This window comes from Melospiza georgiana, chromosome 5, assembly GCF_028018845.1.
Source record: "Melospiza georgiana isolate bMelGeo1 chromosome 5, bMelGeo1.pri, whole genome shotgun sequence".
Classification (NCBI taxonomy): domain Eukaryota; kingdom Metazoa; phylum Chordata; class Aves; order Passeriformes; family Passerellidae; genus Melospiza; species Melospiza georgiana.
The window spans coordinates 71,859,125-71,879,675 of record NC_080434.1 but is presented as its reverse complement, the minus strand read 5'-3'; the positions used below and the strand labels follow the sequence as shown (position 1 = coordinate 71,879,675).

The window sequence follows — 20,551 nt, the reverse complement described above, 5'->3', positions numbered from 1 at the left end:
GCTTGTTTATTTTTGCTCTGAAGCAATACTTTGTCTCTTCCCAGCCACTCCCATAGCCCTCCCCACCCCATCTATGCCCATAAATACACAATTATTTGTACTGGTTATATTTACAGGAATGTTTCTGGAGGCAGCTGATGGCATGGGTTGGATCAGGTAACACACTGTGGTTCCTCCCAACCTGACCCATCCTGTGAGGTGATGGAGTCACAGAATCACACAACAAGCTGACTTGGAAGGGACCCCCAAGGATCATCCAGTGCAGCTCTGGCCCTGCCCAGCCCCATGCCCAGAGTCACCCCCTGTGCCCAGAGCATTGTCCAAACACCCCCTGAGCTCTGCCAGGCTGGTGCTGTGCCCACGGCCCTGGGGAGCCTGGGCAGGGCCCAGCCACCCTCTGGGGCAGAACCTTTTCCTGATATCCCACACAAACCTCCCCTGGCACAGCTTCAGGCCGTTCCCTCAGTGCTGGCACTGTCACCACAGAGCAGGGATCAGCGTCTGTCCCTCCCGTTCCCCTCAGGAGGAATTTGTGACTGCACTGAGGTCTCCTCTCTGCCCCTCCAGGCTGAGCAGCCCCAGTGCCCTCAGCCTCTCCTCACACGGCTTCCCCTCAGGGCCCTTCACCCTCCCCGTGCCCTCCTTTGGGCACTCTCTGACAGTTTGATGTTTTTGTTACCTTGTGGCACCCAGAGCTGCCCCAGCACTGGAGGTGAGGCCGCCCCAGCCCCAGCAGAGCGGGACAATCCCTGCCTTGCCCGGCCGGCCGTGCTGGGCCTGATGTCCCCAGCACAGGGCTGTCCCTCCTGGCTGCCAGGGCCCTGCTGGCTCTCCTTCAGCTTTCCCCTGCCCAGAGCCCCAGGTCCCTTTCCCTGGCACTGCCCTCCAGCCCCGCACTCCCCAGGCTGTCCGTACACCCAGGGCTGCTCCATCCCAGGGGCAGAATGCGGCACTTTCCCTGCTGACCCTCACATGGTTGGTGATTGCCCAGCCCTCACATTTGCTGAGGTCTCTCTGCAGGGCCTCCCTGCCTTTAATGGAGTCCACAGCTCCCCGCAGTCACCGTCCCTGGCGGTGTTTGAGGCCAGACTGCCGCGTCCGTACCGGTGCCAGGTGGCGGCTGGGACTCCCTAATCCCGGAGTCCTTCCCCACCCTCGTGGCCCCCGTGCCTACAACACCCAGAAGGCCCCGCGGAGCCGCTTCCGCCGCCGGGGCGGGCCGAGCTCGGGGCCGCCGCCGCCGTCATTGCGGAGGGGACGATGTCTCGCTGCAGCCCCGCCGCCGCCCGCCTGCTCGGCCGCTTCCTCCGCCGTGAGTACCGGGACGAGCCCTCTCGGCCCCGCCGCGGGGGCCGCGGGCAGCGCCGGGGCCCGGCCGGGCCGGGCAGGGCAGGGGCCGGGCAAGGTCACGGCGGAGCGCGGCCGGGCGCGCTCGGCCCGCGGGCAGCGGGGCGGGACTGGGGCTGTGCCCGGGGGAACCCGCGCTGCCGCCGCCGCTGCTCCCGGTGCTGCTGCCGCCGCTGCTCCGGCATTGCTGCGCGCTGCGAGCGGGGCAGGATCGCCCCGCTCGGGGCAGGGGCACGCCTGGCTGCGAGGGAGCTGTTTGTAAATGGGATAGGAAGTTTCCCGTGCCGGGTGGGCGGCCGCACGTGTGGGGCACCGGGAGGGTTTCTGGTTTTCTCGGCCTTGTAGCCCCGGAAAGGCTCCAAAGGGCAAGGGCCGGAGGGAGCCCCTTGAGCTGGGGCTGGAGGCCCTCTGGAGGGCCTTGAATTACCCTGTGGTTTCAGCACAGCGTGCTAAAGTTCCTTCTGTTGCCAAGATAAAGGTTGTAATTTCCCTTTTTGGAGATTTCGAGCAGTCTGAGACTGGTACTTCAGCTCGAAACATGTAATGTGTGTTGTTCTGAACATCACAATGGAAAATAAAATGCTTTTCTCCCTCCTTTTTTTTTTTTCTTCTTTTTTTCCAGTGTGCTTTTTCTTTGGCTGCATCCTCTTGAAAAGGAGACTTATAGTGATAGAAAAAGGATAGTGGCCTCAAAGTGAAAGAGAGTAAGTTTAGATTGGATATTAGGAAGAAATGCTTTACGGTGAGGAAACTGGAACAGGTTTCCCAGAGGAGCTGTGGCTGCCCCATCCCTGGACACATTCAAGGCCAGGTTGATGGGGCTTGGAGCAGCCTGAGCTAGTGGAAAGTGTCCCTGCCTATGGCAAGGGGTTGGACCGAGATGATCTTTAAGGTCTTTTCCAACCCAAACCACCCTGTGAGATCAGTGTGGGTATGCCCAGGCACAAAGAAGATACTAGGAATGCAAACAGAGAAATTTGTGCATTAATGTGGTTCTTGTAGCTGAAAATGAATGAACAAACTCAAACGTTCCTCATTTGACTGCACACAGTGTGTTTTTGTCCAGTGAGGTGGTGATTTACAGGTCAGGTAATGTGATCTTACAACCCCAGGCTGGTCTGAGTGGTTCCTGTGGCACACCTCCTGTCCAGGTGGGTATCCATTCCTGCCTCTTGTTCTCCACAAGCAGGATAATGGAAAACTATTTATGCTCTTAATTTCTGCCACTTCAGCTTTTTGAATTGGCTCCCCTGGGCCCAATAAGAATTGGTTCTGATGGAGTAGAACAGATGGGAATGTAGCACCTTCCAATTTAGTTTAATTTATACACCCAGCAAAGCTTCTCTTGAGTGCAGTTTTATGTGTTAAAACTCCACATTGTTCCCTTTACAAATAGCAGTAAGAGATTCAGGGAATAGTTATTAAAATAGTAATTTTGAGGGATAGAAAGGGAAAAGTGAAAAAAAAGAGGAAGTGGCTCAAGAAGTGTCCTTTGGCAGCTGTTGCTGAAGTCTTTTACAGAAACTCCTGCAAGATGAAATAGTTCTTCATTGGAAATCATTGGTTTGATGCTCTTTACCCTTTAAAGACTGCTGAAACCTTAAATTTGGGTTTTGTATGTACATTTTCACTAACAATTAACATCTGCTTCTCTGCGTGATTTGATATCCTGAGCGTCCAGTGTGTTCTGTTGCAAAAGAGATGCAAACCTTGTTTTTGTTGGTGCATTGCTGAGGGAAACATGCAGGGTGTGTATCCCTAAGGCTGAGATGGGGAAGCTGTGGAAATGCAGTATGAAATCTGTCAATAAATGGTGAGTGCTGTTCAAAGGTCAGCTCAGAGCTGGTGTATGGGCAGGATCAGGAGAGACCTGTGCTTGTCCGTACCCTTGGAGAGTTTTTGTAGGCATCTGAACTGACTGGAGAGTCAGGATTAGGGGTTCCATGTCCTGGATGTGTTAGAGAGAGAGCTTTGGAGAGCTCTCAGATTAAAAGATTACAGTAATTATGTGAGTAATCCTGGCAAAGGATTGCTGCAGAAATAACGACCCAAACTGAAGAATTCCTTAATTGTTTTTGTATCAACAGTGTGGCGGGAGGAAAGCTCAGAAAGCTTTACCTGCTCGCATTCTTGGGGGAGGATACCTGGGGAAAAGCAGCTTGGCTTGCAGGAAGTACTGGATTTGTGCTGAGGAGAGACTGATTAGGAGAGAGAGATTTGTTGAAAGAACTGAAATTTCTCTGGATGTCATTTCCCACTGGTTGTAGATTTGTTTTAACGTGATGGCTGTAGTGGAGGCATTGCATCTGCCCTTTGCAGCCTGATTCATTTACTTCATTCCTCAACTCCTATTTCACGGTCACAGATCTGGGTTTCCATCATTAGCGGGAATTTGGCAAGGGGAGGGTGAGAGAAGAGAACCTGGGGGCTGATAAACAGGAATCCTGGAGTGCACAATCCCCTTACACAAAGGATATTTGGAACAATCCCTCAACAGCATGAAGGCTCCTTTGTCATCCAGGAGCACCTTCTGCTGGTGTAACTGAAAACTTGAGGGGTGAGCTCTGGGAACGGGGCTATGCTGCTCCTCTGCACTGCCAGGAGCTCCCCAGAGCTGTTCCTCCTGTGTCTTCCTCAGGCCTTGCATTTGTTGGCAGAGGAAGGAGAGATGGTCATAAAAATGTAAATTAAACTTACAGAAAACATTGGAAGGAACTCTGAGGAGCAAGCTGAAGGCCCATAACTGATGGGAGATAAAGAGGGGGGGTTGGGATGTGTGTGTGGAAAAAAGACACAGCAATTTAAGTAGCACTCCTCATACAATGGAAAATAAAGTGCTTTTCTCCCTCTTTTTTTTTTCCTCTTTCCTTTTCTCCCTTTTCTCTTCTTCCCTGAGCTTCCCCTGCGCTGACCTCCATTTTCCTCACGTACATTGGAGCTCCAATGTGATTTCTAAGGCTTTCTTCTTTCCCTACATAGGTTATAGAAAAGAAAAGGAGTATCTTCCATCATCTCCAAGTTCTGTGGCTATTTCAAGGAGCAGTAGAGGAAGAATTTCACTTATTCTTCTTTCCTTAAATAGGTAATAGAAAAGAAAGGGAATCTCTTCCTTCATCTCCAAGTTCTGTGGGTATTTCAAGGAGTAAAAGAGGAGGAATTTCAGTCTTCTGGCAATGTAGGTGTCAGCTCAGGCCTTTGTGGAGAGGAATCTGCTGTTTCACCTTCCTCTTATACTGGGCTTGTTTCATGAGCAGCCTCAGATGCTATCTCAGCTTCCAGATTTCCTTTTTTTTTTGTTTGGGGTAAATATGGGTAAGAAGGAGACACTTTGATTGGATTTGTGTCCATAGGAAATCTTACAAGAAGTCCTGATAACAGGAAGTTTTGAGTTTTGTATGTTTTGGGTGAAGAAGAGATTCAGCCTTTAGTTTCTGTGCTGTCACCTGCTTTGCACAACCCAAATAGAGAAGGGCTTGGACTGGATGACCTCTAAAGGTCCCTTCCAACCCAAACCATTGTGTGATTCCATGAAATCCAGCTTGGGTTGCATTGTTTTAAATTACATTTGTGCCTGAGACAAATGCCATTTGTGCACTGTGTTGCTGCTCAAGGAGGGCCTGAGAGTTCAGTGTAAATGGTATTTAAATACCCTGTGTGCTTTAACATACCTTGTAAATGGATCACTTTTCTTTTTAACATGTAAATTCCTGTTTGGACTCCATGATAAATAATAAGAGTATTTTTCTAGAAAGCCTTGTTAACTGTAATGCACATGTGAGCTTTAAGTCCTGCTAGAGCCTTGGGATTGTGAGATTTTTTTCCTGAGAGGTAAATGAGGTGGCTTTTCCAGTTATTTGTACTGCAGGGAGTTCTGCTCTTGGCTGGGGCCTCGTTGCCTGCTGGCCAGAGGAGCCAGCAGCAGTGTGTGGTGTTGGAGGGACCTTGTCCCTGAGTTTGTAATGAGGTTTCTTGACTCTAAAACAGCTGGTGTTCCACATACAGGCTTATGCCCCACTGCTAAATTTAGATACTGCTATTCAAATCTCCCCTGAGACAGCAGGGGTTGGGTACTTGAGCACTTTTCATAACTGTGTTTCTGTACAATGGACCAAAGTAGGCTCTTGCCACAGTACTCACATCTCACTTTTTAGCTAACTAGAAATTAAAGTACTGAAAAGCCAAAACAAATAATCTTGTTATTTGTATAACTTTATTTTAAACCACAAACTGAGCAGGGGTGGGGCAGAAATGAACATTGTGCCTGGAAAAGATCATCCAGTCTCTTTTTTTATTTTTAATACATTTTGTTAAAGGTCTGTTACAGGCCTTTGTTGGACATGGAGTTCTGATGTTATCTTAGAACTCTGACTTGACAAAATGTAACATTTTCCCTGTGCCTTTGGGAAGAGTTGGATTTGATAAGAATTGTCCTCATGCTCTAGGACTTCATCTGCAGCCTTCACCTTTGGCCTGTAATTTAGATGTGAGCATTAAAATAGCATCACCAATGGGTTTGGCCTTGCTAGTTCACAGCTGAAGAGCATTTTTAATTTTTTTTTTTCCTCCAGTCTTCATGAAGCAGCATGCATTTCCACCTAAGCACCCAGTAGTTTTGGTAGTAAAATCAATTGTCTGGACTGGTTTGGAAGTTGTGAAGCAGGTCCTGGGTGGAAGTTGAGACTTGGCTTCTATTTCTGACTCATACCTGCTGTGAACTTGGGCATGCCATTCCCACTTTCCACCTGTTTCCTTCTCATCTTGTATCTGTCTCAACTCTTGGGATTGCCAGCTGCTGGCACCCAGGGCTTGCTGTTTGTGCCACGTGGGGCAGGAGCTCATCCTGACCCATGGCCCTGCTGCTCCCCCTCTGCTGATAACTGGGGCACGCCTTGCTGCAGCAGGCAGGGCAGGAGCACAAGCACAGAGCCGTATGAAGCCATTTGAAAAACCCCAGAAACTCAGACTTATCCAGCCCAGAGACTGCCAGGTGATTTTTAGGGTTTTTGTCCATAAATCGCTTCAGAAATATATTGCTCTGCAGACACCTGCTATGCCAAGCTGCCTGCCTGTGGAGACAGCAGAGGGCTCAAATCCATAGCCAGGATTTTGGAACCTTTCTCTGAAGGAAGGCCATGCAGTAATATGGTTTTCAAGGGTAAATCCATACAAAGCTTAAACTTTAAGCTGCTGTGTAGATATCAGTGCCTAAAGTTTTTTTTTTATTATTATTTAGAAAATGCTCAAAAGCTTTTCATCCTTTAAAAATATATTAATGCTGCCTTCTGAAAATGGAGGATTGGCAAACTTGAGCTTTCAGAAACATTCTTGTGCAATGTTACAAATATCTGAGAATAGATCTGGAATGAGCAGTTGAACTGGGAGTGTGCAACTGCTGTAAGGTCTAGAGAAATATTTGTTAGTTTGTCAGCACACACAAAGAGACTGTGGAGTCTCCCTCCCTGGGGGTACTGAGGAACCATCTGGACAATCCTGTGCAGTGTGCTGTGGGATGACCCTGCTGGAGCAGGGAGGTTGGACCAGCTGGCCCACTGTAATTCCTTCCAGCCTGACCCATTCTGTGATTTTTATTTTTTCCAAAGTACTGAAATTGCTCAGTGGCAATAGGTGGCCAGCAAGCAGCCATCCCTCTCTTACTTTGCAGGTGGATTTGTCAGTGTTTGGGCACAGGATTTGTAGAACTTAGATCTGAGTCAGTTTCTGTTGCCTGTTTGTTCTTTCCCCTTGCAGGCCCATTTCCAAACAGTCATTGCCATTCTCCTGGGAGCCTGGAGTGTTCTCCCCAAGGCCTCACTAGGGGTAAGGACTGTAACAGCCCCTTCTCAAGGGGAATCATCCTCTGCTGTGCTCAGGGTTGGGTGTCACCAGGCACATCTTGTGCCAGTGAGGGATTGCCTGAATGGCTGGGCTCAGGCAGATAATTCCCTGCTCTCCTGACCAGCATTCCAGCTGTTCCTGGTTTTGTTTTGCCTCTCCTTTGCTGGAGAGGCTGCTCCTCACCAGATGTGTCTTTGAGCCCTGCCTAGGAAGACCAAGTCCTCAGCCTAGGACAAAGACCATCCTGTGCTGTCTTCTGTAGCAGTGGCTTCTCTCTCCCACAGCCAGCCTGGTAGCCTTGTTCATTAAATCTCAGCCTTAGATATATTCTCATAAAATCATAGAATCACAAAATACTTTGGCTCAGAAGGTGACCTTGAAGATCATCTTGTTCTCACCCCCCTGCCATGGGCAGGGACACCTTCCACTACACCAGGTTGCTGCAAGCCCCATCCAGCCACAGCTCTGGACAGCCTGTGCCAGGGCCTCACCACCCTCACAGTACAGTTTTTTTTCCTAATACCAATTTAAAGGTTCTCTCTTTCACTTTGAAGCCATTTCCCCTTGTCCTGTCATTATATGTCCTTGTCAATAGTCTTGTTCCATCTTTCCTCTAAGTTCCCTTCAGGTGCTGGAGGGAATGGAGTCACCCCAAAGGCTTCTCTTTCCTAGGCTGAGCAATCCCAGTTCTCTCAGCCTTTCCTCACAGCATCCTCATAGCTCCATCCCTCTCATCAGCTCCCTGCCCTCCTCTGGATTGACTCCAGCAGCTCCACATCCTCCCTGTGCTGGTCCAGAGCTGGACACAGCCCTGCAGGTGGGGTCTCACCTGAGCGGGGCAGAGGGGCAGACCCCCCTCACCCTGCCTGTGCTGTTTTGGATGCAGCCCAGGAAATAATTGGCTTTTTTATGGCTTTTCCTAAGGATTTCACATGGATTTTGTCTGTCACTGCTTTGTATTTGCTGACATCACAAGTTCTGCAGCAGTATTTGGGCTGATTTAGGTTAAAACCCTGCAGGTCACTAAACTCAAGTCCACTTTTGCCACTTTGCTCACAAGTTTGCTGCATCCTAGTCTGTTCCTTTCTGTATGGAGTTTTACTTTGTGTCTGTGTGAAGTGGAGGATTTGCTGCAGCTCCTTAGAGAGCAGCAGAAGGTGGCTGGAGTTAAACCCTGGCTTTGCCAGCACTTTCCAAGAACAGAGTAAGGACTTCATGTTTAGCAGTAGCACTGATGTGTGTAGGCTGCTTTTGGCAAGGTTTGGTTTTTCTGCTCACTCCTTTGAATACAACTGAAGCATAAAAGCAGTGTAGCACTAAACTTTAGTTGGCAAGAGAGAACTATGAAGCTCTGATGGAAATACGTGTGTATATGGATCTTAAAGTTTCTGAATATTTACTAACTCATAGAAATTCTGTTACTATAATAATTTAATAATGCATCTTAATAAAATCTGTGCATTATCATAAAGATACTTTGCTTCTTTCTCCTTAAAAGCTTTTACTGTCTTCCTAAAAATAAAAAAAGGAGAAAATATTCCCTTGTTCAGATGTGCCTGAGTATGTATATGGAATATTTTGGGGACCATGATTCAGGATCTGTTACTTTGATTTCAACTGCACTATTTACTTCCTTAAGTCTTAGTTGCTGAAGTTTTAAAAGAGCTAAAGGAGTAAATAGTAACATATTGATGTATACACTGGAGATCTTGTATTAGAATTGTGCCTTCCCAGGGTCACTCTGTGTGTAAATTAAGGTTTTTATGTCAAACACTTGCAGGGAATAAATTGGTTCTGATCCCCTCAAAACTGTGGTGTGTGAAAAAGCATATGGCAATAAATGTAGGTGTGCATCCTGTTTATACCAGAAGCATTTTCTTCTCATCTCAAGCTTTTTTCTGTGGTAACATTCTGTGCATTTGCTGTCATCATTCCTTCCCCTTCACCACAGATGCAGTCATTCCCCTCAGCTTTTTGTTGCCAGCACACTCTGTGCTCTTTTTCTACAATTGTGTTGTCTTGTTTTCTTCTCTCAGCACCAGAACTGTGAGAACTAAATTGAAAATCACTCTAGTGGAGTATCTGCAGAGCTGTGTTTCCTCTCGAGCCCAAATGTGATGCCATAGCTAGGAATCTGTTGGGAAAAGATCTCTTGCTGTCTTACATAGCATCAGGTTTTTCTGGGCTGAGGGACCCTCGAGCTCCTCAGTGTCTCTCATTGTCTGCTCTGGACTGTGCTCTGTTCACAGGAGGTGTCACATAGTACCAGGGCTGTAACATCCTCAGGATTTGATCAGGATTTTGGCTCTGCTTTGTCACTTTGCAGAATGACTGAGAAGATAAAAACGTGTTTGTTTGCAAATAAAAGCAGTACTTAAGAAATTATTTCTGTCTGTCAGGAGGAATTCTGATATTGAGTACTCAAATGAGAAACTTCTCCTAATTTCTAGTAAATGGAGTAATTGGCATAATAGGTGAGCTGCAGGTGTTTAATGTCTTAGCCTGACAAGCACTGAATGAGGCTTCTGAAAACATGAGCTGCTCATGATTTTTTGATACAAGCATTGATTGCTATGCACTTACTTGGTAGGACATTTTTTGACTCAGAGTCTACCAGAGGAGTGGATTAATGGTTTGTGCTCTCTTCTCTTTTCTCTCCAGTTCCACAGAATGGAGTCCGACACTGCTCCTACTCAGCATCCAGGAAAAACCTGTATGTTAACAAGAACACAAAGGTTATCTGTCAGGGTTTTACAGGCAAACAGGTATGTCTAGAAGTTATTCTTTCTATCAGCCTTTCAGTCAGAAAGTTAATTGCTCAGGAAGTATAGTTATATATGAAATGGATTATCTACTGCCTTTGTCTGAGTTGATAGGTTTCCTTCACCATCAGGAAGGTCCCTTCAGCACTGTAGTTTACAGTTTACTACACTGTAGTTTCTTTGGCCCAAATACTTGTGCACAAGCTTGAAAGTTAATTTTGAGTCACCTCTATTATAGTGGTTTTCATTTTTGTTTTTCATATTGTATAGAGCTGAAAGGGTTTCTTTGTAAAAGGCTATTTGCAAAAAAACTGCAAAAACCTGCCCATTTTCAAAGTGCTTCTTTCAGAAATGCATGTCAATATCAATGCTTATTAACTAAATTTCTGATTTTATTTCAGGATATTTAATAATTTTCTCAGATTCACTCTTTTACACATTTGCAGGCAGAGAAGGCTGCTTTTGTAAAACTATGAGCTAGTCATGGATGAGCATGCTAATTTCCATTTCACTGTAGTGTTTGTCATCTGCCAGACTTGATGTGGGAAAGAAACTCTGTCTGCAGGTGTGTTAGCAGCACACAACAGAATACCCTTGAGCATGAAACTACAGTGCTGTGATTGAAAAGCAAAAAGAACATATTAGCATATTCCAAATGCATTTAAAACATGTCGATGCACTCTCCAAAATATCTGATTATATATATGTGCATACTGAAAACTTCCCTTCTTATTGCAAATTTCAGTGACATAAATTGCCTTCAGAATTATAGATAGCATCAAACTTTTTGGTTAAGTTTATTTGCTATTATGTGCCTTCTAACTTTACTTATTTTCTCTCTCATAGGGCACCTTTCACAGCCAGCAGGCATTGGACTATGGCACCAATCTAGTTGGAGGAATTTCTCCAGGGAAAGGGGGAAAAACTCATCTAGGTCTGCCTGTGTTTAATTCTGTGAAGGAGGTAATTTGCAGCAGTGACTGGAGGGCACAGAGTTTAAAGCTGAAGGGCTCCTTATTTCATTGCTCACAATATTTGAGCCGTGGATGTCCCTGGGCACAGAGTGAAACAGAAGCCTTGTAAAAGAGGGAGCATTCAGGGTGCCCAGGCACCAGTTTGGCTTCCACTGTGAAGTTCACAGAGCCTGGCTACACTTGCTTTATGAATGCAGCTGGTTTCTGATTGATTCTGCTGTGCACGATGAATTTTTAGCAAACTGTTTTGTAAGAGTATTCATGGTGGTGATCACGGGGCAGATCCTTCCCAGACAGTGGTCAGTTCTCAGCTCCCTGGTTATGCTCCATCTTCAGGGGATTTAACACTTGCTTAGGTTATAATTGAGGTACACATATCCTTAATTCATGCCTGAGAATGGCTGTATTTTCAATGCCTTGATGCCAGTTTCTCTTCAGCTTGTTGTCGATTTCTCCTCAGCCCCGCTAAACGCCCGATGCGTTATTCTCATGTCCCTTGCAGGCCAAAGAACAAACGGGTGCTTCAGCCACTGTCATCTACGTCCCTCCCCCGTTTGCTGCTGCTGCCATCAACGAGGCCATCGATGCAGAGATGCCCCTGGTGGTGTGCATCACCGAGGGCATCCCCCAGCAGGACATGGTGCGCGTCAAGCACCGCCTGCTGCGGCAGGACAAGACCCGCCTGGTGGGCCCCAACTGCCCCGGCGTCATCAATGTGAGTGAGCTCTGCCCTTGGGCCAAGGCTCAGCTCTTCCTAGTGCTGCTTTCAATGGTCCATCTGACTTCTCCCACTCTTTCCTTAGCCTGGAGAATGTAAAATTGGTATCATGCCTGGTCACATTCACAAGAAAGGAAGAATTGGTGAGTTTTTGAATATTTATGCGTCATCTAAAACACAAGTTTGGTGCTTTAGTCTTTTTCCTCGTGAGGCAAGGCACATCATGCCCTGGAGAGAGTTGGTAACACTGTGGGACAGCTTGTTGTGATGGTGTTTGCAGGGGTCTTAGAATGAGGGAAGAGATGAGGATTTGAACCCATGTTTCACAAGGCTGATTTATTATTTTATGATATATATTATATTAAAACTATACTAAAAGAATAGAAGAAAGGGTTTCCTCAGAAGGCTGGCTAAGAATAGAAAAAGAAGAAATGATAACAAAAGCTTGTGTCCTGGACAGAGAGTCTGAGCCAGCTGACTGTGATTGGCCATTAATTAGAAACAACCACATGAGACCAATCCCAGATGCACCTGTTGAATTCCACAGCAGCAGATAATCATTGTTTACATTTTGTTCCTGAGGCCTCTCAGCTTCTCAGGAGAAAAAATCCTAAGAAAAGGATTTTTCAGAAAATATCATGGCTACAGCTTGTCTGTCCTCAGTTTGTACATGAATTTTAGCATTATCAATCCTGAAGGCCCAAATCAGGAATTTTTCCATAGTAGACACTGGGTGCTGATGGTGGAGGCAAAGCAGTTGGAAATTCCTGTAGGTAGTGTGATTGACTGGTGTCTTCAAAGGAGGGCCTTGAGGAAACTTCCATTTTTCTTGGAATTGGAGAGCATTAAGCTCTCCAACATTATTCCTTCCAACAGCTTGGCTGCTTGGGACTGGGATCCTGCTCTTGTGGTGATCTCAGTACTACACCAAAGAGAAGAGACTACAGAGAAGTTTATACATAATTTAGACATCTATGAAACCATCACAAGTGGAAGTGTCACATATACCCAATATTCAGGCAGTGTGCTAAAGGGCAGGAAGGCAGTGACTTGTTCAACGTTAATCACACTCCCTGTGTGTAATGAGTTACACACCTTGTTACATGCAACTCTCTTGTCCTGATTCTGTCAGCTCCTTGTTGTAAACTATAGATACAACAACTTGATTTTTTTATTTTCAAATAATGCAGTTCAGGAGCTGTAGAGAAATTTCTTCTGAAATGTCCATTTGTACTTAGAGCTTCAGAAACATTGCTGTAGACAGCACATACTGCTGTTGCCTGTCAGCAAGGTAACCAGTTTCACTTGTGCACAGTAGCACCCTTTGCAGCATTACCTTCTTTTGGGGTGGAAAATGTGTTTATTGTGGGAAAGCCTGTTCAGTGCTGTTGAACTACAGGGACTCAGTGCATTTTTTTAGCATGAGGAGCTCCCTCTGCTATGTAATCACTTCTGGCTTGAGACTAGACTGCGCCTAAGGAATGCTCCAAGGTGTGTTAGCACTCATGTTCCACCTCCAACTTTCACAAGTACTCATAAACCTGGAATTGAAAAATCAAATGGTTGCAATTATGCCCTTTGTAAAAATCACTGAGACATTGCTCTATGGCTGTCGAGGGGAACATCAGCCATTGTTGCTCTGAGCTCCCTTCTGAATCAAAGTTCTGTTCTGATTTTCTAAATATGCACAAGAAATGTGTTGCAGCCACAAGTTATTAGAATCTGAATGCAAGGCACATCAAGTGCAAAAGAATATTTAACATCTTGAATCCAGTAGCTCTGCCATTGCTGGAAATGTTTTCATTGGTGATCCAAGAATCAAGGAGTAAAAATGTGGATTTGCCACCCTCCCAGTTTCATCTAACGTGTGACCTTTGGTGATGTGCTCTCCAGCTTTCTCTTACTGTGAGGCATCCAATAATCATCTGAATATTCTGTGATGCAAGGTACAAAAATAGCCACAGTCTTTGGACTTTCATCTGTAGCTTCTGTGAGGCAATCTGATCTTAGTGGTAAACAGGGAGGCCTTTTCAAACATAGCAAGGAAAAAACCCTGTGCTAGAGCACGTCTGAGCTGGCCAACAGTATAAATAGTTGATAAAACTAAGGTTCCTGGTCTAGTGGTGTATTTCCTCCTTTGTTCATGCAATGTATGTGTTATATTCCTTGTTATATGGCTTGAAGTACATGGAAGATGGTGTCTGTTTTTCCTGAAAACCTTTTCTTTTGTAGTACTAACAGAAGTCTCAACTTGAAAAAATGAACAAAAAGCCACGCAAATATTTTGCTCATGTGCTACCTTCCATCCTGAATTTAAAACTGGGTCTCTTGTGATACTGTAATGTAAATGCCAGGTGTGTTGTGTAGAGAAGCAACAAATACCTTAATAGTGACAACTTGCATTTGTGCAGCATTTTCCTGTTCTGGAAGATCTCTTGTGTGCCTGGCCATACTGGGGATGTGATAAATAGAATTATTTTGTTAATTGTTCAGCTGCAGCTCTGTTTCAAGACAGTGCATCAGCTACTCACATACAAGATAAGAAGTGTTTTCTTTTATTTGCTTTTCAGTTTTCTTTCCTGGTAAGGCTTTATCATGACAAAAATGTTATTTACTTTCTGGCAGCTTTAGTCCATTGACAGTTAAGTGTCAAAAGGTGAAAACCAAGAAATAGTACAGAAAGAATCTTACAGAGTGTTTTGGCAAGGCCAGCTGGAAAACCTGGAATCTCATGTTGTTTACTGAGGTGATTTTCATTACTAAAAGAACAGCTGCCCCTAGTTATGTGCTGTGTTAGTGGTGAGTTTGTCTTCTTTTCTTTCCTCAAGGTATTGTGTCAAGATCTGGAACCCTGACGTACGAAGCTGTTCATCAGACAACACAAGTTGGGTTGGGGCAGTCTTTTTGTGTTGGTAGGTTCCCTCAGAATCAGCCTCTTGGACCTAGACTAATCTGCTTTTCCTTCACAAATATAAATCCACAATAATTCCTTTCTGCAAGTGTAGAATTTGCTGAATGGCAGTTGTGTTGAGAAGTGAGATCCCTGTGTACTGTGAAGTGTTATCATTTCCACATCAAGTTAATAAAAGCCTTAAAACCAGCTTTGAACAGAGAACTGCCAGCAAATATGATGTGCATTTGGAAACAGACTGTCCCAAGACGTTTAGTTATCAAAGATTAGGGCATTCTTAGACATTTAGTTGGGTGTGTTAAGTGAATTAGTTTTCGTACACCAAAATTCTGGAGCTGGCATCTTGGTCCTGCTGTGTTCATAACATTTTGTTTATGGTTTGAAAGGTGAACACTCAGATATCAAAGCTTTGTGTGAATTGTGGGGGAGGTATTTGGAGCAGGAATTTGGCATGCTCTGACTTGGGTACAGCCTTCAGAGCTGACTGTCTTATGAGCCTGTGGGAATACTCCTCATGCTGAAATTTAGTTCTAAATTCTATTGTAAGTGCAATATCTTTATCCTGAGTTACTCTTTTCTTGTGGTTTTAATATTTTTTGTAGGTATTGGAGGTGATCCCTTCAATGGCACTAATTTTATTGACTGCCTTGATGTCTTCCTGAAGGATCCTCGCACTGAGGGGATCATATTGATTGGGGAGATTGGAGGAAATGCTGAAGAAGATGCAGCAGCATTTTTAAAAGAAAATAATTCTGTAAGTCTTAAAACACCTTGTTTCCAGACACTTTCATAGTTAGCCAGCTTCTTTTGCCTCATCAATGAAAACTCATTTCAGTCTCTCATCTCTATTTACAAAAACCACAAACAGTCATGGGTTTTTTAAAGAAAAAGAGTTGAAATTAAGAGTGTTGGCAAGGTTGGACTCAGTGATCTTAGGGGTCTTTCCAAGCATATTCTGTGGTTCTGTGAAGGGGAGAGCATTGTCCACTTTGGAATTTTATTCCTGTAACAATATTCACAGTGTTTTGTTTTTTTTTTGTAGTATGCTTGGGTCTGTAGAAAGACTTAAAGTTCCTGTTTGCTTCTGGTTTATGATCATTATCAGGAGAGGAAGTACTTCACATTTCTTTGTGCTGTGTGAGCTGTGTAATAATTTTGCCTGGCGAGTTGGCATTTAAACAAAAAAATGAACAATTTAAATAAAAACCAAACAAAATAAAGATGAACAAAATGAGCAATTTGCCACCTGGAACTGCCTTTCCTCTCACCCTCCCCCACATAACACGTTTATCTGTTCCAGGGCCCCAATGCCAAGCCAGTGGTGTCCTTCATAGCTGGCCTGACGGCTCCTCCGGGCCGGCGGATGGGCCACGCTGGAGCCATCATTGCTGGGGGCAAGGGGGGAGCCAAGGAGAAGATTGCAGCCCTGCAGAGTGCAGGGGTTGTGGTCAGCATGTCCCCTGCTCAGCTGGGCACCACCATCTACAAGGTTGGTTCCTCTGGCGTTGGCTCATCTAGAGCAGGAAGCCCCTTCTGAGGGAATGTGAGCTGGGAGTCCATCTCTTACCCAGACACTGCTGCTCTCAGCTTGCTTAAAAATAAAAACTCTTGGCTGGACAAGCTGAAATTACTACGTAAAGATATCTGCACACAGTTTTATTTAATATTGTTTTATAGAAAAGTAAACATAGCAAAATAGAGGTTACATTCTGTTTCAAATGTAGCTACTTGTCGAAATTGTTTTCTGGGTGCAAAGAGTCTGAATTAATGTAAAATGTGAGAACATTATTTCTAAAGAGGGTATTGAAGGAAGAAGAGCTTTGGCATATAATTCAGAGTTATGGTTGAATATATGCTGCTGAAAAACTGAGGTGTGGAATTGGGATTATTTGCATTTTACTTAATTCATATCCAAAAAAGGGGATTGCTTCACAGCTAGAGGAGATGCATAATTCAGCTCTGTTAGGTATTTTTTGTTTCCTGTGGTGACTGTATAGTACAGCATCTCCACAGGTTGCTGTGGGATTCTTCCCTTCTTTTGTTGTGCTTTTTCTTTACTGAAATGAAAGTCTTGATTTTGCTGCTTCCCTGGCTTGAGTCCTTTACTGTAAGGCTTCTGCTGCAGTTCTGATGCAGAATTGGTGTTTTTCAAGCCCGTTATGCTGTTTCTGGGAGCAAATGGTTCCTTGACAGTATTACAGTCTGGCAGTGACTACAGTCTGGCTTTCCAGAGCTGGCTTGTTAATGTGAGGTGGGAGAATGCTCCGTTTCCTTTCCCCCTAACTTGCACACTTTATGCTTTTTATATTTTAATTTTTAATACCAATTTTTAATTCTTAACATCACGTTTCCTAAGATACATACAAAGTAATTTGAAATAGAAAAGAATAATAGAAGCATTTTCTGGTTTCCCTGCTGGTAACATCTGTGTGCTCTTTGCAGGAGTTTGAGAAAAGGAAATTGCTGTAAGAGAAGACACTCTGGAATACTTTCTCCAAAACACCAGTGCAGCACCCGGCCTCCGCTTATCTTTTGTCTGCTAATCTTCAGTTGCCCCAATGTCTTGACATTGGTCAATGAATTTGACTGGGAAGCCAGAAACCTCCTGGCTAAACCTGTTTTGGTGTCTCCTTGTTTCAGACATTGTCACCCTGTTGTAAATCACAGCAAATTAATAAACCTACTACTAAATCTGATCCATCCTTTGAGTTCCTGAAGCAGAGCCGTTTCTTCGGTTGTCATAAACAAAATCTTTTGTAACTTAAGCACTGCCCCTTTTTAAGGTGAAGCTGCTTGTAGGGCTGCTTTTGAGGATCAAGGCACTGACTTTATGCACATAGCACACTGGTTTATTTTTAAGAAGTGCAGTCCTGCTCGTTGGTTGCTGGCCAGTACCTTTGAACAATAGGCCAAAGTTTCCTTCCATTAAACCAAAGCTGCTGGATCTGGAGGGATTGGTGCTGATCCACGTAGCTGGAGATGCCTGAGGTCCAGACTTTCTCTTCAAGGCTGATTAGCCATGCACAGTGCAGTCCTCTACTGCCAAGGAGTTCTGTTTGTTGTGTATAAAATGGAATTGTTACTGATAAAAATTAATATAATTTCACATGCAAAATATATATTCAAAATTGTCTGTAACTATTAAGATGATTTGGTCTTTAGCTGACTTTACCCTGATTTCCATTTTATCTTAACTAGCATTGCACTGCTTGTATTCTGAAATGCAAATAACAATGGGACATAGAGAACAATTATTATTCTCTAGAAAAGAACATAATAAGGTAACTTTCTTGTTAACCACTCCCAGCACTGTAATGGATACCCCTTTTTTTTTTTTTTACTGTGGATATAGCCCAAGTATTGTGCCTATAAATGTTGCAAGTTTCATCAGGATGGATTAAGCCCCAGATTGCTTTATGTAGAGGACTGAAAGTTCATGTAAGCTGGCACTTGTTTAAAGCTAACCTTGTGTCCCATAAAGGTGCTGTTACGAAAACCTGCGTTGTTATTTATTTAAAACTGCTCTTGGTTTTCCTACTCAAATAAATCCCTGTGGAATTTCTCTTCCTGAAGCAAGCAGGTGTGTCACTACTGACATTTGCAGCTCCTAGAGCTAAGCCCTGGTGAAGTGCATGAGGGACAGGTCACATCTCTGCACACTAAAGGTGTAATCCTGCACTTGATGTGTGGTCTGGCACCAGCCAGGTGCTCCAGCTTTGGGACACAGGTGCTGCATTGTTCACCTGGGCAAGATGTACTGGAATGAACCTGGCACCCTGTCACTGGGCAGCTGAAAGCAGCGTTGAGCAGTACATCATTTGGTGGAGCCTGTGACAGCAGAGAAGGGTTTCTTACTAGATCTGCTCAGTTTGCTGGTGGTGCTTGTTTTAATTGGAGCAGAATGACTGATGGGTGCCCCTTAGAGACACAGCACTGCTAAATTGTCTCAGTCTGTGCAATAGTGCAAATCCTCAGCGCTGAGGTGTCAGGGAACTGCAGGCATTCTTGTGAGCCTGATAGAGTAACTCGTGGCAGTGCTCTGTGATGAACTGCCTGAATTTCATCCCTGTAGCAGGTGCTCCTCCAGGACAGCTGAGGTGGAGGGAGTTTCCTGCTCGGGATTGCTCCTTTAGAGGCACCAGCTATTTTAGAAGACAGCTATAAACTCCCATGATTGCTGCATCCTGAGAAAGTGTTTCCTTCTGCCTTGAGATCTGAGGCTGGCTTTAGCAATCCAGCCCTGGTTCTGAGGTTTGCAGCTGTCCAGGGCTGTCCCTCAGCAGCTCCAGCCTGGGCAGCAGTTTGTGCTAACCTGGCACTGATGCACCTCAGGATGGAGAAGGACCCTGACCTTTGACAGAAAGTTTTGCTTTGCACAGTTTTTTCTTCCTGCCTAAAAATGTGCACTTGACAAATATCAGCTAATTAATGACAGCATCTCTTTGGAAAAAGTTCACATCTGTTTAGTACCATATGTTCTTGTGGATAAATGTTTTGAGTAATCTGATCTGGAGAATTGTTTGTTTATTCTTTTTTTAAAGGCAAAACTTAAATTAGTGTTGAACCTTAAAGCAGTTGCTACTTTATAACCTAGTAGTTAACCTAGATAATTATAACCTGGTATAACCCAGGGAGATTTTATGTGCAAGAGAAATGCTGCCAATGTTGGTGTTTCCATATTTTGTGGAATAGTCATTTTTGTGTTTCTTGATCTACACTTGACTGTGGTGTCAATCCATAAATCACTTTGACTTTTGAGAGATGAATTCTGTAAGTTCGTTTTGGTCAGGGAAATTTATTGCCATGCTGATTTTCTTCAACAAAGAGAGAAGGATGTAGAGCCCCTTAGGTTTTTTCCTCTTCCTGGACAATGCTTGGTTCTGGATGATCCCTAACACTTTCTAGTGACTGGATTCCCTGGTAGCAGCCAGGTCTCAATGCAAACTGGGCCAGAAGATGCCAGGATCTGAACCATGAGAAATACATTCCAATAAGAACTTCAGCCTGGTGGTTTCAAGGCAATGCCCAACTTGTGGTGTCCAAAGCCTTAATATTGCTGAAAGTGTGGAATTAAATCTTGTGCTCCAACCTAACCATGTGCTCAGTTTCCCTTTGCCTTCCCTCTCCCCCTGCCTGGTGCTGGTCAGGATTAGATGGCAGCTGTTCCTGGAAGGGCTGTCTGGCCCAGGACAGGAGCCTGCAGGTGGTTTTGGTTTTGGAGGGTGGCAGAAGGAGCTGTGCTGCTGCTGTGGATGCCTGGCAGCAGCAGTTCTGGGCGTTGTACACAGTGGGCTGCTCCTCCCGGAGCATCTGTGCAGGGCTGGGGGTGCTGAGACAGCCTCTGGCTTTGGGATGGCTAGAAATAGCTGGTGAAGAGGGAAAAGTCCAGGTTTGATGCCTTCCACAGAAATTTTAACACAAAAATTGATGGCCCCAAAAGTCTCTTGGCCATCAACTTGTAGTACTCCAGTAGCAATTAAATTAGGCTTATGCTACTGGACATATTGTTAAATAATTGTTTTTCCTGAGTTATTGAATAAAGGGTTAAAACTGTATTTCTCTATCAGAGATTATGCCCCAGCACAGGGGGGTGCAGTTAAATTAAGGCTACAGGCAAGAGCATATTTGGGAATTGCTGTTTGATTTGCATCCAGCCTTTGCTCTGTGCAGCCCAAGGCTCTGAGGAGCCTTCACGGAGGCTGACTGAGGTGAGTGGTGGGGGTATTTCATAATGTAGGGTAAATAAATAATGCACAACCCTGAAATTATCTGCCCCTTCCTCCTTTCCTGCCTGGGGTCAATGACGAGCCAGAGAGCCCTGGGACTGAATGTGTGGAGCCAGCTGTGTGCATGCACAAGTGTCTCTGAGGGATCTGTACCCTGAGCCAGCTGTGTGCCTGCACAAGTGTCTCTGAAGGATCTGTACCCTGAGGGACGGTACCTTGCCCAAGGTCGCCCTCTCCTCCCTTGTTCTGCCTTCAGACTGCAAGTCTGGTTACTGACT

General features: G+C 44.9%; 1 protein-coding gene across 1 annotated transcript; it reads left to right on the top strand.

Moving 5' to 3' along the window:
- The first annotated feature begins 1,220 nt into the window (after window positions 1–1,220).
- Window positions 1,221–18,043, top strand: SUCLG1 (succinate-CoA ligase GDP/ADP-forming subunit alpha). The gene is made up of 9 exons (XM_058024653.1): window positions 1,221–1,312; window positions 9,844–9,947; window positions 10,791–10,907; window positions 11,421–11,633; window positions 11,722–11,779; window positions 14,465–14,548; window positions 15,150–15,301; window positions 15,848–16,036; window positions 16,990–18,043. The coding sequence occupies exons 1-9, from the start codon at window positions 1,261–1,263 to the stop codon at window positions 17,014–17,016; spliced, it is 996 nt and encodes a 331-aa protein (XP_057880636.1). The 5' UTR covers window positions 1,221–1,260; the 3' UTR covers window positions 17,017–18,043.
- Window positions 18,044–20,551: the final 2,508 nt, after the last annotated feature.